The following is a 13,938-nucleotide window of genomic DNA, read 5'->3' on the forward strand; positions in this document are numbered from 1 at the left end:
AGCTTGTCTGTTCCCTTCTTTTGGATCTAACTTTGCCATAGTTGGTGGAGTACGGGGGAGAGATAGATGGTAGCCAGCCTCTCACAGTCCATCTGTAAAGGCCTAGACAGCCTTCTGTATTTAAACCTGCCTTTTAGAATGTGTAGAGTACCCACATCAAGGGTGGCAACTGGGAGTTTTCTTGTCCTTCCCATGGTAATGAAGTCCACTGCATGGGCGAGGCTTCCTGTCACTGGACAGCCGCATCTCAGCACTGCCTTCTCCTGCCCCTCTTCCTGTTCCTGGAGTGAAGATAATGAATGACTTTTGTAGTAGAGGAGACAGGGGTCCCTCTCTGGATAGCAGCCTTTGTGCGTTGGTGAGCTCTTGGCCCCCTTCTATGCAGAGGCCCTGTGGGACTCTCTTGGCTTGAGGGAGGTGGTTATTAACACTGGAAAGGTCCTGCGCCTGAAAGGGTACCTTCCAGCAAACGCTTCTTCGTTGGCAGTGATGGTCTGGCTGCAGCTACAAGTCATACTTAGCTGATTTGTGAAGAACCAAATTGGTATCAGAAAGGTAGTTTAGAGGAGTCACTGCATACAGCATAAAAAGTAGATGGTGAGTTGCAGAGATCTTCTATAATAAGTACAGGCAGTAAATGTTAATGTTATGAAGGCAAAAGAGGAGGGAAAGAAACGTATATTGACATCCACTATGTACCAGTCACCGTCATCATTGCTTCTAGTATTTTCTCACCAAGTAGAACATATATAGTCCAAGGCATTAAAAACTCATTTGAATTTTATATTCTGTTGTATAATATAGTCTTGATTGTTTTACTACAAAGCGTTGTGAATTATTATTGAATAAAATTGGTGCTGTTGAAAGATTAGCCTGTTTATCCTGCGTCGTGGTGTCTCCCCTGGCAAAGCCGCCTCGTGCCCCACTCCAGGAGCAAGTCTAAGAGGCTCAGTCCCATTTATCCTCACAGCAACCTCATGAGAAAGGATATTATCATTTTACAGATGGGAAAATTAGGGTTTGAAAAGGGAAGGAACTGAGTCTCACCAGTACTGAGTGGCAGTGTTAAATTTCTCCCCTAAACTCTCTCCTCATATGGATTTTGTGATTCTGTACAATGGAAAAACTAGCAGTATAAATAGCGTGCTTATCTAAAACTTAAGAAAGATTTTTGGTTCTGTTCCTACCCAATTTATTGCCTTGCAAAGAAATCTTTTTAAAGGTCCATTGTAGAAGTCTTGTCTTTCATTTCCACATATGCATGTTGAGTTTAATTTCAACTATAATGTTGGGGAAAAGTACATACATATTTTGGGGACACCTGGGTGGCTCAGTCGGTTGAGCGTCTGCCTTTGGCTCAAGTCATGATCCCAGGGTCCTAGGATCGAGCCCCGTGGCGGGCTCCTTGCTCGGCGGGGAGCCTGCTTCTCCCTCTGCCTGTAGCTGCCCCTGCTTGTGCTCTCTTTCTATCCCTCTGATAAATAAATGAATAAAAATATTTTAAAAACACATATTTTTAATAATCAGATGGTAGGCATGCTTGAAGACTAGTTCTAAATAAAAAGTTATTAGTGGGATAATACCCTGGAGAACTCCCCTCAATTCTAGGGCAGTCTTCTGTGTATCTGTACATACTTGACTTTTAGACACAAAATCTTTGTCACCAATTATTAGTGTCCTCACTACACTGAAAACCAGCTTTTTAATCTGCTGCCTTATTTAAGGCTCCCCCCCATGCCTCCTACTTCCATAAGTGTATACCTGGGCCATAATGTTTAATAATAGCCAAGGGCTCAAATTGTGATGTCAGCAAAACCCGGTTTTAGATCCTGACTCCAAATTATTAGTGTCACATTGGGTAAAGTGCTCCAGCTCACTGTGCCTCAGTTTCCTTGTGTGTGTGTGTGTGTGTGTGTGTGTGTGTGTTTTGTTTTTTTACAAAGAAGGTAGTAATACCTACTTCATAGGATTTTTATAAGTCTTCTCCTGAGTTGTCTATGGTGATTACAGCGGAATGTCCTGTCGTAATGCCTAAAAAGTTTTGGACTGATGTTTTTACCTTGTAAATTTACTTTAAATCGAATAGCTATATTCTTTAGTAAAGAGTATAAATACATATTTTTTCATATACATTAGGTGAAATTTACTTGAAAATACTAAGTCCATAATTTTTATGACCCATTTTTTTCATGATTGATATTATAAATAACAAACTGTCTTCTACTTTGGATTGATTTTGATGGGGGAAGGATACTGCATATGTGGCATTCAGCTAATCTATTCTGTTAATTTAGTAGTATAAAAAGATTTATAGATGATGAATTTCCATACTCCTGAAAATAATTGTATAGCTCTTGCGTTGTTTCTGGGTTTATATTGTTGCCTTGTTTTAAAGTAGGACTTTCCCCAGACAGTGTATGTTAATATTTGGAAAATTCCCTATCAGGAGGCTAGCACCATCTTGACAGCCCTATGTTCTGCTCCTACCTTGCTAATTGTTTCCTTGGGATTATTTGGATTGTGTAGAAAGCTTTTTGCAAATCCTCTTATTACTGAAGTCATTGTTGCCAGGAGGAATAAGATTAAAGGTGCTTAAGTCTGTAGAGTTGTTTCTAATTTGTACGTGTCATTTCAGTGCCATTTTAGCAGAACTCTGTCTCCTGTCTCTCCCTTCTCCCCCAGTACTATCTCAAGTTAGGTCCGAGAAGCCAGGCCATTGGAAGAAATCTCATTTTATCCTCCTAATTATTATGCTGGCACTCAGGAGATAATTTTTCCCTTCATGCACTGCCAATTAATATGCAAATGGCCTGATAAATATTTATGCAATGATTTAAATTATGCAGGGAGTGCTTTCAGTGTGTTCTGTAAATGAATTGTTCGTGGACTTCAAAGTGCTGGCTGCTGTGCTAACGAGGAGAGATTTGCATAAGGCCCTAATCACACGCATACTGATTAAGCTTCATTATGGAAACTGCCAGCTGCAATCTTTGTTTCTATTTTATTACAAAAAGGGGAACTTTTCATGCTTCAGTTGCCTTGACAATGTCAGTCCTAGCTGGTAGGAGAGACTAAAACTCCTCTGAGCAACTGAAGTTTCCTTATTCAGTTGAAGATTGCTATGGTGTAACTGAAGTTGTATTTTGCTTCTCCCCCTAATCCACTTTCCACCTCCCACCCTTGTTCTCTTAAGAACATAGTGTAGATTTGGTAGAAATAGTAGTTACCTTCTTTCCCCCACCCCAAACTGCTACCTGTTTCTTCCTTGCTCTGGACTGTCTGAACCTCTAGAAGATTTCACAGCAATGCTGGACTGCAGTGACTATGTTCTAGGTGGGTACCAGCACACTTCTTTCTTATAAGCTTTAATATGGAAATGGCATGTGTGGGGTTGACTATGCATAAATGCTTAATCGCATATGCAACCAACTCGGGGGAGGGGGGAAAAGAGGTGGATGGAGCAGAGAAGGAGGAAAGCATTTGCAAGGCACGAGCTTACTCGAATTTGCAGTAGGTCCCTCCCTACCACTAGCTCTTCTGGTTCAGAGGACATTTTCAGTAAATAGCATAGATTGGGAATTCAACTTAAACAGAGTACATTTTTGCTTTTTGGAATAATATAAATATCTGTTGGGAGCATTTCATGTAGTTCTAAAAACACATCTAAATCTGAAACAAGGTATAAAGTGTACCTAAATAATGTGTACATATTAATAAAAATGTTTTGCATACCTAATGTGAATGTCTTCTATAAAAACCAAAAGTGCATAGTGAAAAATAAGGTGGAGCCATAGTGCAGAATGGCTCCCATGAATGCTAATGCAGAGGCTAATTGCGGTGGTTACTGCCATAGGACTGTTGATCAGTTTCCAGATTTGAGAAACTATCAACTTTTCAAATTTTAACTGATATTAGCCTTTTTTATTTAAAAAAAATCAACTTCTTCAGAAAACAATTTTAAGTGTGGAAAAACCTATTTTTAGAGTTTTCTCTATAGAACAACAAATGTTTTAGGAGAGAGGGGTGTGAGGCTTGATTATATAAACTGTCTTTGGTAACTGAGATTTAAAATAGATTGAGACATACTGTGACTCATGGTGGCTCTGTTTTGTGTTGAGATTTGTCTGTTTGTATGCAAAATTCTTGAAACCTCTTTAGGTGACTCTGGTCACCTGGAGAGTCAGATGATACAAACTCCAGGACTTTGATATTTTAGGTTGAAAACCTTTGCAGGTGATTTTTTTTTTCCCCTGTATGTCATTTTTCTTGCTTGAAAATTTGAGGCTTGACCCCCCCATCTCCTTCACAGTTGCTAAGGGTAAAATTAAAGGATAGTTCTGAAAATGTTTACATTGTTAGGCAGAAGGAAGGGCCGAAACTCAAGGCAGTAGTAATATTTGTACAGCACAATAAAAACCACAATTAAAACAACAAACTGATGGCAAGAATTTAATCCAGGAACAGTTTGTAGACTGTATTAGACTCCTATACAGTCAGCTCCGTGTGCCCAGAGAGAAAAAAAAACTTCAGATATCAAAAGAGAACTTACTTGGATTTACTCTTTTACATCTATGTTGGGAACTCCAGAAAGGAAATATACCTTTTTGAAATATTTTTAGCCTTTTGAAATATTTAGAATTAGAAATTCTGTCTCTGTTATTTGTAATGAACAGTAAGTCATTTGAACAGTCTTGTACAGTTAGTCAGAATTTTGTTTTATTTACATGTGTATGTGTTTGTGAAGTAATTTTGTTAAATGTCTCTAAAGCTGGACGGTTCAATAGAAAAGGCTTAGAAGATTCACACAATACCTGTGACATAATTTTCAGTTTAGATGTGTGGAAATTGGAATATGAGGTGCACAGCACAGGCTTGTGACTTGTTAAGAATTATTCCTACTTCTTTGTTTAAAAGATATGCTACCCTTTTTATGACTATTAACTGCTTCATATGATTCCCACTTTCTTTCAACATTCTAAAGGAAACATTGAGCAGAATGTATGTTTAATGGTATATTAACATTTGTTGTGATCTTGTGGACTTTCATAAGGTTTTGATTAAGTCATTCAGAAAGCTGATTTTCACTGAGTTGTACACCTGTTCCTTTCAAACCTTAGTATGCTTTCAGTGACATTTAAATTTTTCTGTACAGTAGAGGCAAGGAAGTTATAGAACTGCTCTCATTTATGACCACAGAAAAACGAATTTGAATCCTTCGAACATCTGAAGAACAAACCAAAGATATGATCAAACTGCTTAAGACCATAAGACAAACATCTGTTTCAAAACCTGTATTAGAAAAGGTTTTACATAGCTTCCAGGTTGGAAGTGAAATCTCTGGGAGGAGGACTCTTGATTGTCTGTCATCACTTGCGCATTTGGAGAAAGCAGCTATGGACAGCATGGCTGGGACTTCTGACGATTGTTTTGGTTTCCTAGTTAAACATTGAAGCAGATGACAAAATGTACTCTTCAGTGAAACATTCAAATATAATATAGTTTATTATTCTCAACTAATAATTATAGTTAAATGGTTCTTAACCCAGTAGGGGGAAAGGGGGAACTTGCTTGATAGTAAACTTGATGACAAATATGCTAAGTTTGGGTTTACAGTAGAAGTAGAATAAGGTATGTATTAAATGTATATTTGGGTTTTACCCTATTAAAAAGGTGGACGAGAAGCAGACTTGGTCTTGTCTCTTGTGTATCTTCTGGGATACCTGATACTGCTTGATGAAAACTTTTTGACTATGAAAACTTTCATTAAAGAGATGACACCCACATCAGGAGGTTCTTAGGGGGGGTGCCTGGGCGGCACAGCGGTTAAGCGTCTGCCTTCGGCTCAGGGCGTGATCCCGGCGTTATGGGATCGAGCCCCACATCAGGCTCCTCCACTGTGAGCCTGCTTCTTCCTCTCCCACTCCCCCTGCTTGTGTTCCCTCTCTCGCTGGCTGTCTCTATCTCTGTTGAATAAATAAATTAAAAAATCTTAAAAAAAAAAAAAAGGAGGTTTTAGGGGGTATCAGATAGGTAGTATTTTTAGGTGGGTGTGGTTGTGGTTCAATTGTGAAATTATTGATATAGCTGTTATGGCTTGTGATGCAGCTTCTTATGCTGGTTTATGACTGAGGTATGAATTTGACATATTCTCACTTTGACACACAGTTTTTCTAGGCTGGGAGTAAATAAGGAGATTTTTTTCTTAGACATACTTTCTTTTTATTCTGTTAGGTTGAGTTACTGCCCAGTCTTTTATGAAGATTACCAGTGGATTGTTTTGGCTGTAACTAACGAATACCTTTGCTTATAAAAAAAAAAAAAAAAGAAGAAACTTTATTTGAGAGTAGCATGTTTTACTTTGTAAGGTGCTTGGCCCCAGCTTTGTTTCTTTATTTTATGCTTCATATTATATTTACTCCATTTACATGTTAGACTCTAGTATACTTTTTTTCAGGTTTGATTTCAGTTATCTTTGTTAGAAGAACATTAAAATTCTTTGGAAGGACAGTTTATTTGTGGATCACTTCAGGGTTAAGGGAATCCTGAATTTCTTTCAGATAACTTTTTATTACAGTTTCCAATGTTTTAGTGTTGACACTATCTGTCTTTGAACTATAGGACTGTAACATTAGTCAATATTATTAAACCTTCCTTTGCCGCAATTTTGCCTCCCTAACCACATCCCCAGTTTTTAAAAAACCTCATTCAGGGGCATCTGGGTGGCTCAGTCATTAAGCGTCTGCCTTTGGCTCAGGGCGTGATCCCAGAGTCCTGGGATCGAGCCCCGCATCGAGCCCCTCATCAGGCTCCCTGCTCCGCTGGGAGCCTGCTTCTTCCTCTTCCACTCCCCCTCCTTGTGTTCCCTCTCTCGCTGGCTGTCTCTCTCTCTGTCAAATAAATAAACAAAATCTTAAAAAACAAAACACAGAACCACCTCATTCACCTCTCATTCATTGCAGACTCAAGAATGAACAATCCGTCAGAAACCAGTAAACCGTCTATGGAGAGTGGAGATGGCAACACAGGTAAGAAATGATTCCCAGATCCAGCTTTTTAACTAGATCTAATGGAGTTAACAGAAGAAACTTTCCATTTAACTGTGACTTCTGTTCGGCAAATAAAGACCAATTGGAGTATTGAGTTGTCAGATATAATTTAGTGCTTGCAGGAACTGGCATTTGTTTAAGATTATTTAGTTTCTTCTGCAGATTGCTTCGTCTTTTTGTTGCTGTTTATCAGAGAAACTCTAAAGTAGTTGAGAGAATAGTCCATTTCCTTTAATGGAAGTTCTGGGTGTGAATCAGGTCAGGTAGTTCTGGGTATGAATCAGGGATTTGTTACTAGCTTTGGACTTTAGGCAATTTCCCCAATCTTTTGAGACTTTATTCACCTATAAAATGGGGATAATATATTTTATAGGTCATTGTGAGTATTAAAGGAAATGGTTAAGCACAGTGCCAGCTATACAGTAACCGTTCAGTAAAACGTTGCCCTTGTTACAGGTGTTAATCAAAATAGTAAATGTTGTCCATCCCCCCCATTCAATATAAATTGTATTGAAGTTATGATAGTGTCAGTAGATAGTTAAAAACACACACCTATTTCTAGTATGTTCTTTTATTTGGTGATTTTTAAAAATATATACTTGATTTAACTATTTATCAGGAGTAAATTAATATCATATAAATGAGGAGAGTGAGGCCCCATGAGAGAAAGGTAAATCCCTAAAGGATAGAATGTCTCCACAACCCGTACTCTTAATCCATTACGTTGCTCAGAGGACATTGAACCATGTGTCTTTATCATCTGCCGGAGATGGTACAGGAACTTCCCCCAATTTCTGGGGAAGAGGCATAAATTAAAATACTCAACTGTGTAAGAAGGGAATTATGGGCAGGGACACACAGAAAGTAATAGTTTCTAAAGTAAACTAGGTTTTTCACTTGGAGAGAGGGTTGCCTCTTTGACCCATCATTTTAAAATTGCCTAACTATGGGAGAGAGTAAGAATGAGAGTCACTCCTGGAAACAATCTTTTTCACCTCTACTGGCCACAACATCTTTTAATTTGAAGTAGACGAGTTGAACCAATATAGCAGTTCCCGCCTACATATCTTTTCATTCGAAATTGTTCTCCACCTGGAGATACTTGTTAATCCTTTAATCTCTAACGTAGACCTGTCTGTTTATGTGCAGCTGAGCCATGGGGCATCCTGTTGTACTGAACAGGTCACTCCGAACACTCTGAGCCTAGCCAGGTAGACTGCCGTAGTATCTCCTGGGGAGGACGAGGGCAGCATTCTGTTCTGTCTGGATTGTCAGCTGCAGTCTCATTTTTGTTGTTTCTCTGTCCTCTGTTTGGGCCCCGTCTTGCATTATTTTGTGGCACTGTCCATCTGCCAGTGCTTTGGCCATCTAGCTTAGGCGTGGGACTTGTTTGCAAAGAGAAACAGGGCGGTCGATCCCATAAGACGTTAGGGGAGAGTGTGCAGGGCACGTGTGCCTAAGGAACCACTTCGAAGGAGAGGCATGTATTTCTCAGATGATTGGGCGAACACTGAAAATGTCACCAGACTCCTTGAGAGGCCCCTACTAATAATAGACGTTTCAGTGGCTCCCATTTACTGAGCACCTACATTTAATAATCCCCCAATGGCATATTTTTAAAAATCTTAAGCACTGTACCCATTACCTGATTTCAATTTGAGTTCTTAATGACAGCCCTGTAAGTTAGGTATTATTATTTCAAGGACTAGGAAATCAAGGCACAAAACCAGCCAGGAAATAAAGGCAGAATGAGGATTTACACCCTGCATATGGTTTTTCCCATGAATTCCAATACTGTAAAACAGAAAATTTAAGCAATGCTTTGTTATATATTCCAGTCTAAAACTATTTTCAGAGCTATATAGAAGAGAAATTCTAGCTGGAGCACTTGTTAATACAGTCTCATGAATTTCTTGACTTGTTTTAATACGCAGTGTATGGCAGACTCCTAGAACTGAGCAGTATCAATATAGATTTTTACTTTTTAATGTCTCTAAAACTCAGCATTTGCTGCCTTTGTAAAATTACAAATTACTTCCATGTTACAGACCTTTACATGCACTTGAAGATAACTAAAACCTTGAATGTCAGTTTCTGAAATGTTAAGGGCCTATCACTATGTTTTTAGCATCTCCTACTGGTGTTAGTTAGTTTAGGAATATAAAAATAACTTGGAGTTCCAGTTTGCCTATTAAATTACAATGCCCGATATATCAGTTACAGAATTACAGTTTGCTCAGACAGTTAACATGCTTACAAATTGATTTTTATTTAAAAATAAAACAAACAGACCTGCAGATTGTTTAATTGTAAAGGATATATGGGTTTTAGTTTCTACTAATTGAATAACAAAATTTTCAGTAGAAAGAACCCTTTGCGTTGTAATAAAACTAAAGTCTCACCTTTTCTTGGATTTGGAATACTTTTGTGTAGATTTCTAAAATTTTAAATATTTCTAGAAAAAAAAACAACTTTGATTTGTGACATTTTACGGGGAGTAATACTGTAAAATTATTTCAGATTGTGTTTGATAGTTTTCTTCTTTGCCTTTCTCCTGCCAGAGCGATCTGCTTAAGTTGAGCAGATAAATCCGATGATGCACTTTTGTCAGATAGCCCTTATGTGTTCACAGAAAACCTATAGTTTAGGTTTGTCAGTGTCTTTATTCATTAAGTGCCTGTCATGTAAAATATTATATGTGGTGTTATCAAGATGCTAGTGCAAATAGATGAGATTCCCTCAGTCTTTGAAGAGTTAGCAGTCCACTAAGAAAACAGATATGCAGAGAAGAGATTCAGGGTAGATTATTGTATTGTAATTCAAGAGGAGCTAAAGAAAAATATCATAGTGATATTTCTTTGAGGAAATTTGAGTATTTTTTTTTTCTTGAGGTATAAATGACATATAACATTATATTAGTTTTAGGTATACCACATAATGATTGGATATTTGTATCACATAAATGATGACCATAAGTCTAGTTTCCCCTGTCACCATATAAAGTTACATAATATGCAGTACAGTATTTTTGAATATTGTCTTCATTGCTGTAATTACATCCCCATGACTTACTATTTTATGACCCGAAGTTTGTACCTCTTGATCCCCTTTTCCCTTTTCGTCCACCCCCCAGTCACCCTTCCCTTCTGGCAAACACCAGTCTGTTCTCTGCATTTATGAATTTTGTTTTGTTTTGTTTGTTTGTCTTGCTTTTTAGACTCCACATATAATGAGATCATATGGTATTTGTCTTTCTCTGACTTATTTTACTCAGCATAATCTGACTTATTTCAATCAGCATAATAGATCAGCAAGATCCATTCATGTTATCACAAATGGCAAGACTTCATTCCTTTTTATGGCCGAGTAGTTTTCCATTGTGTACATATACAACATCTTCCTTATCCATTCATCCATGGATGGACACTTCGGTTATTTCCGTATCTTAGCTATTGTGAATAATGCTGCAGTGAACACGGGCATGCATATGTCATTTCTAATTAGCATTTTTGTTTTGTTTTGTTTTTTGGATGAAACCCAGAAGGGGAATTGCTGGTAGTTCTATTTTTAGTTTTTTGAGGATCCTCCATACTGTTTTCCGTTGCAGCCGTACCAATGTACCTTCCCGCCAACAGTGTACTGAGGCTCCCTTTTCTGCACACCCTCACCGATACTTGTTACTTCTTGTCTTTTTGATAGTAGCCATTCTGACAGATGTGAGATGATATCTCATTGTGGCTTTCATTTGTGTTTCCCTGATGGTTAGTGATGTTGAGTATCTTTTCATGTGCCTGTGGGCCATCTGTATGTCTTCTTTGGGAAAATTGCCCGTTTTTTATCAGATTTTTTTTTTTCGTTATTGAGTTGTGTGTGTTCTTTATATACTTTGTGTGAATTCTTTATATATTTTGTCGTAAATTCACCATATGTGCATGGGTTTATTTCTGGACATGGGTGTCCAGGTTTTTATTGGTGTAAAAGCCAATACGATACTGTTTAGATTATTATAGCTTTGTAATATAGTCTGAAGCCAGGCAGTATGATGGCTCCGGCTATATCCTTCTTTAAAAAAACAAAATAGGTTTATTTATTTTAAAGGAAGAGAACGAGCAAGTGGGGGGGGGTGGTGAGGAGGGAGAGAGATAGAGAAACCTGAAGCAGACTTCCTACTGAGCACGGAGCCTGATGCCTGGGTCTCTCCCAGGACCCTGAGATCACAACCAGAGCTGAAACCAAGGGTCAGCCTGGGTGGCTCAGTTGGTTAAGCATCTGAGTTTGGCTCAGGTCATGATCTCTGGTTCCTGGGATGGAGCCCTGGAGTCACAGAGCCCTGCAGTCCTACAATACTCTCTGCAGTCAGCGGGTGGTGGGGGGGGTCCTGCTTCTCTCCCTCTCCCTCCGTCCCCCCACTCATGCACAGGCGTGCACTCTCTCAAATAAATAAAATCTTAAAAAAAAAAAAAAAAGGAAGATGATGTAACCGTTTTTCTACAACTGGAGAGAAGGTAGGGTTGAAGAATGACAAAACTGAGGTGGAAAGAAAAAGGAAAATGAGGAATAATTCATATTAGATTGCATTTTTTTCATTTATCATTAAAGTAGTTGTGTCATTTAAGAGGAAAACAAGGATAATATAATAATAGCAGCAGTTAAAATGTACTGAAATGTTACTAGATATGCATGTCTAGATGCTTTATTAGGTATGCTTTATATCATAATTGTTAAAATACTCCCATAAGGTAAGTAGTGTTACACCTGTTTTACAGCTAAGGGAACTAAACTCAGAGCTGTTTAGTAATTTGTGATTGTAAAGACCACGAGCCTTTCATTACTTTTCATTATCTTAAGCTGCCTCAAAGAGTGAATGAGATGGATTTGGGAGTTTGAGTACAGTGAATGAGTTTTGACATAGCTACCTTTAAGGAACTGATATAAATAAATACATAAATAAGATTAATAAGCTTTTTGAGGGTCAGGCTCAGTTTAAAGAAAACAAATATGTAGCTCATCTGGCCGACAGGTTATATGACCTTCTCGTAGCCTAATTTACAAAGTCCAAGATCACGAGTGAAGAAATGGCAGAGCAGATTATTTTTCCAAAATAATTTCCTTTCAAAAAAATTATCCATCGGATAAGAGAACAGTAGTGATATTTCTTACAGTTTTTTGGACAAGGATGCTGCCAAGGATATTCCTCCTGGAGGAAGGAATAACTCCATTTCTTCCTTCTCCCAGCCCTTGGTAACCTCCGATCTATGTTCTGTCTCTATGAATTTGCCTATTCTAGATACTTTATGGATGGGAATCATACAGTATTTTTTCTTTTGTGTCTGACTTATTTCATTTAGCATATTTTCAAGGTTCGTCTACGTTACAGCATGTATAACTGCATAATAGTCCAGTGTATGTACCACGTTGTATTTATCCTTTCATCTGTTGGTGGACGGCTGGGTTGTTTTCACCGTTTAGCTACAACTACAGTGAACAGTGGTGCACAAGTATCTTAGAGTCGCTGTTTTCAGTTCTTTGGGCTAAATAACTAGTAGTGAAATTGCTGGGTGAATCAACACAAATTCATTATCTTTACAGTTCTGGAGGTTAGAAGTTCTAAAATTAGGGTGTTGTAAGGCAGGCATTCCTTCAGGAGCCTCTATCCTTCCCTTTTCTAGCTTTCATAGGCCACCTACGTTCCTTGGTTCATGGTCTCTTCCTCTATCTTCAAAGCCAGAAGTGAGATGTCTTCAGAGCTGTCATTCTGTCTGTCTGACTCCTGCTTCCATCCTCACATCTTCTTCGACTCTCCTTGCCTCCCTCTTCCTCCTACACGGACCATTGTGATTACACAGGGTCCGCCCAGAAACTCTAGCATAATCTCCCTATCTCCGGACTCTTAACATAATCAGATCTGCAAAATCCTTTTGCTGGGTAAAGTAAATATTCACAGCTTCTGGAGATTGCCGCTCTGGAGATTTGCCACGCCTTTGGCCACTGTTCTGCCTGCTACACTGCTTTACCCTAAATTAAATCTGATCAACTGTATTACCAATAACAGAAGAGTAAAAAAAGTTGTATAAAGGTTTATAAACATCAGTAAGAAACAAAACCAAAGCATTTTTTTTTTGATGTTAGAAATATTGGACAAAGTTTAAAGTCTTGCTCACTTTTAATCAAAGGGCAGACTTCTTTCATCAGTACTTCTGACAAATGGTCATTTACCCTGAACCCGGGCTCATCCACCGACAGGGAACAGTAGTTTTTGATACATCTTCTTCTGTTGTTGTACGGCTCTGTTATCTATATTCTTTTGAATTCTGCCCTAGGAATAACACAGATTGAAATGATTTTCCCTATCTTTTAAGAAATGGAAGCTCTTCTGGAAGTCATTGCCATATTTTAAGTCTTCTCCATTTACTTGATATTTATTTTCAAATACTAATTTATTATTAAATAATTTCTTATAGAGTAATAATTTATACTCTAGTAATAGTGGCTATCATTAAGTATTTACTAGGTGTGTTAAGCACTTTGTATAGATTGTCTCAATTAATCCTTATAACAACCATATGAGGCACTATTTTTCTCTTTTTATGGATTAGGAAATTGAGGCTCAGAGATGCTTGGTCATTTTTGAAAGGTCACACGTATCTATAAAAGTGAGCAGAGCTGTTCTCTTGTCCTTTGAGCTATGTCGTTCCTTATGTTTTGTCTTCGGTGTGCAAGATACTGTACTATACTTAGTAAGATCACTAACGTTGAATCAAATATTGATTTTGTTCTCAATAAACTTATCTTACAGAGAAATATCATGCAAATGTAATAGAAGATTCGGAAGAAGTGTGCAGAGGTCCATGAGACTTCAGTGTGGGGGAACTCGTTTCTAGCTGGGAGGGTG

At 38.1% G+C, this 13,938-nt stretch overlaps 1 protein-coding gene across 3 annotated transcripts in view; it reads left to right on the forward strand.

The window, feature by feature from the left end:
* The window catches only part of POU2F1 (POU class 2 homeobox 1), a 166,121-nt gene that overhangs the window by 90,395 nt on the left and 61,788 nt on the right, over positions 1 to 13,938 (forward strand). For 2 of the 3 annotated variants that reach the window (XM_040636160.1, XM_040636161.1), the window contains one exon: positions 6,960 to 7,025. In XM_040636160.1, coding sequence (XP_040492094.1) covers positions 6,960 to 7,025 — 66 coding nt within the window. Of the gene's footprint in view, positions 1 to 3,053; positions 3,334 to 6,959; positions 7,026 to 13,938 lie in introns of those variants that run through there. The other variant, XM_008695587.2, reaches the window with a different exon arrangement.

Source organism: Ursus maritimus, unplaced genomic scaffold (assembly GCF_017311325.1).
Source record: "Ursus maritimus isolate PB19 unplaced genomic scaffold, ASM1731132v1 scaffold_2, whole genome shotgun sequence".
Lineage (NCBI taxonomy): Eukaryota > Metazoa > Chordata > Mammalia > Carnivora > Ursidae > Ursus > Ursus maritimus.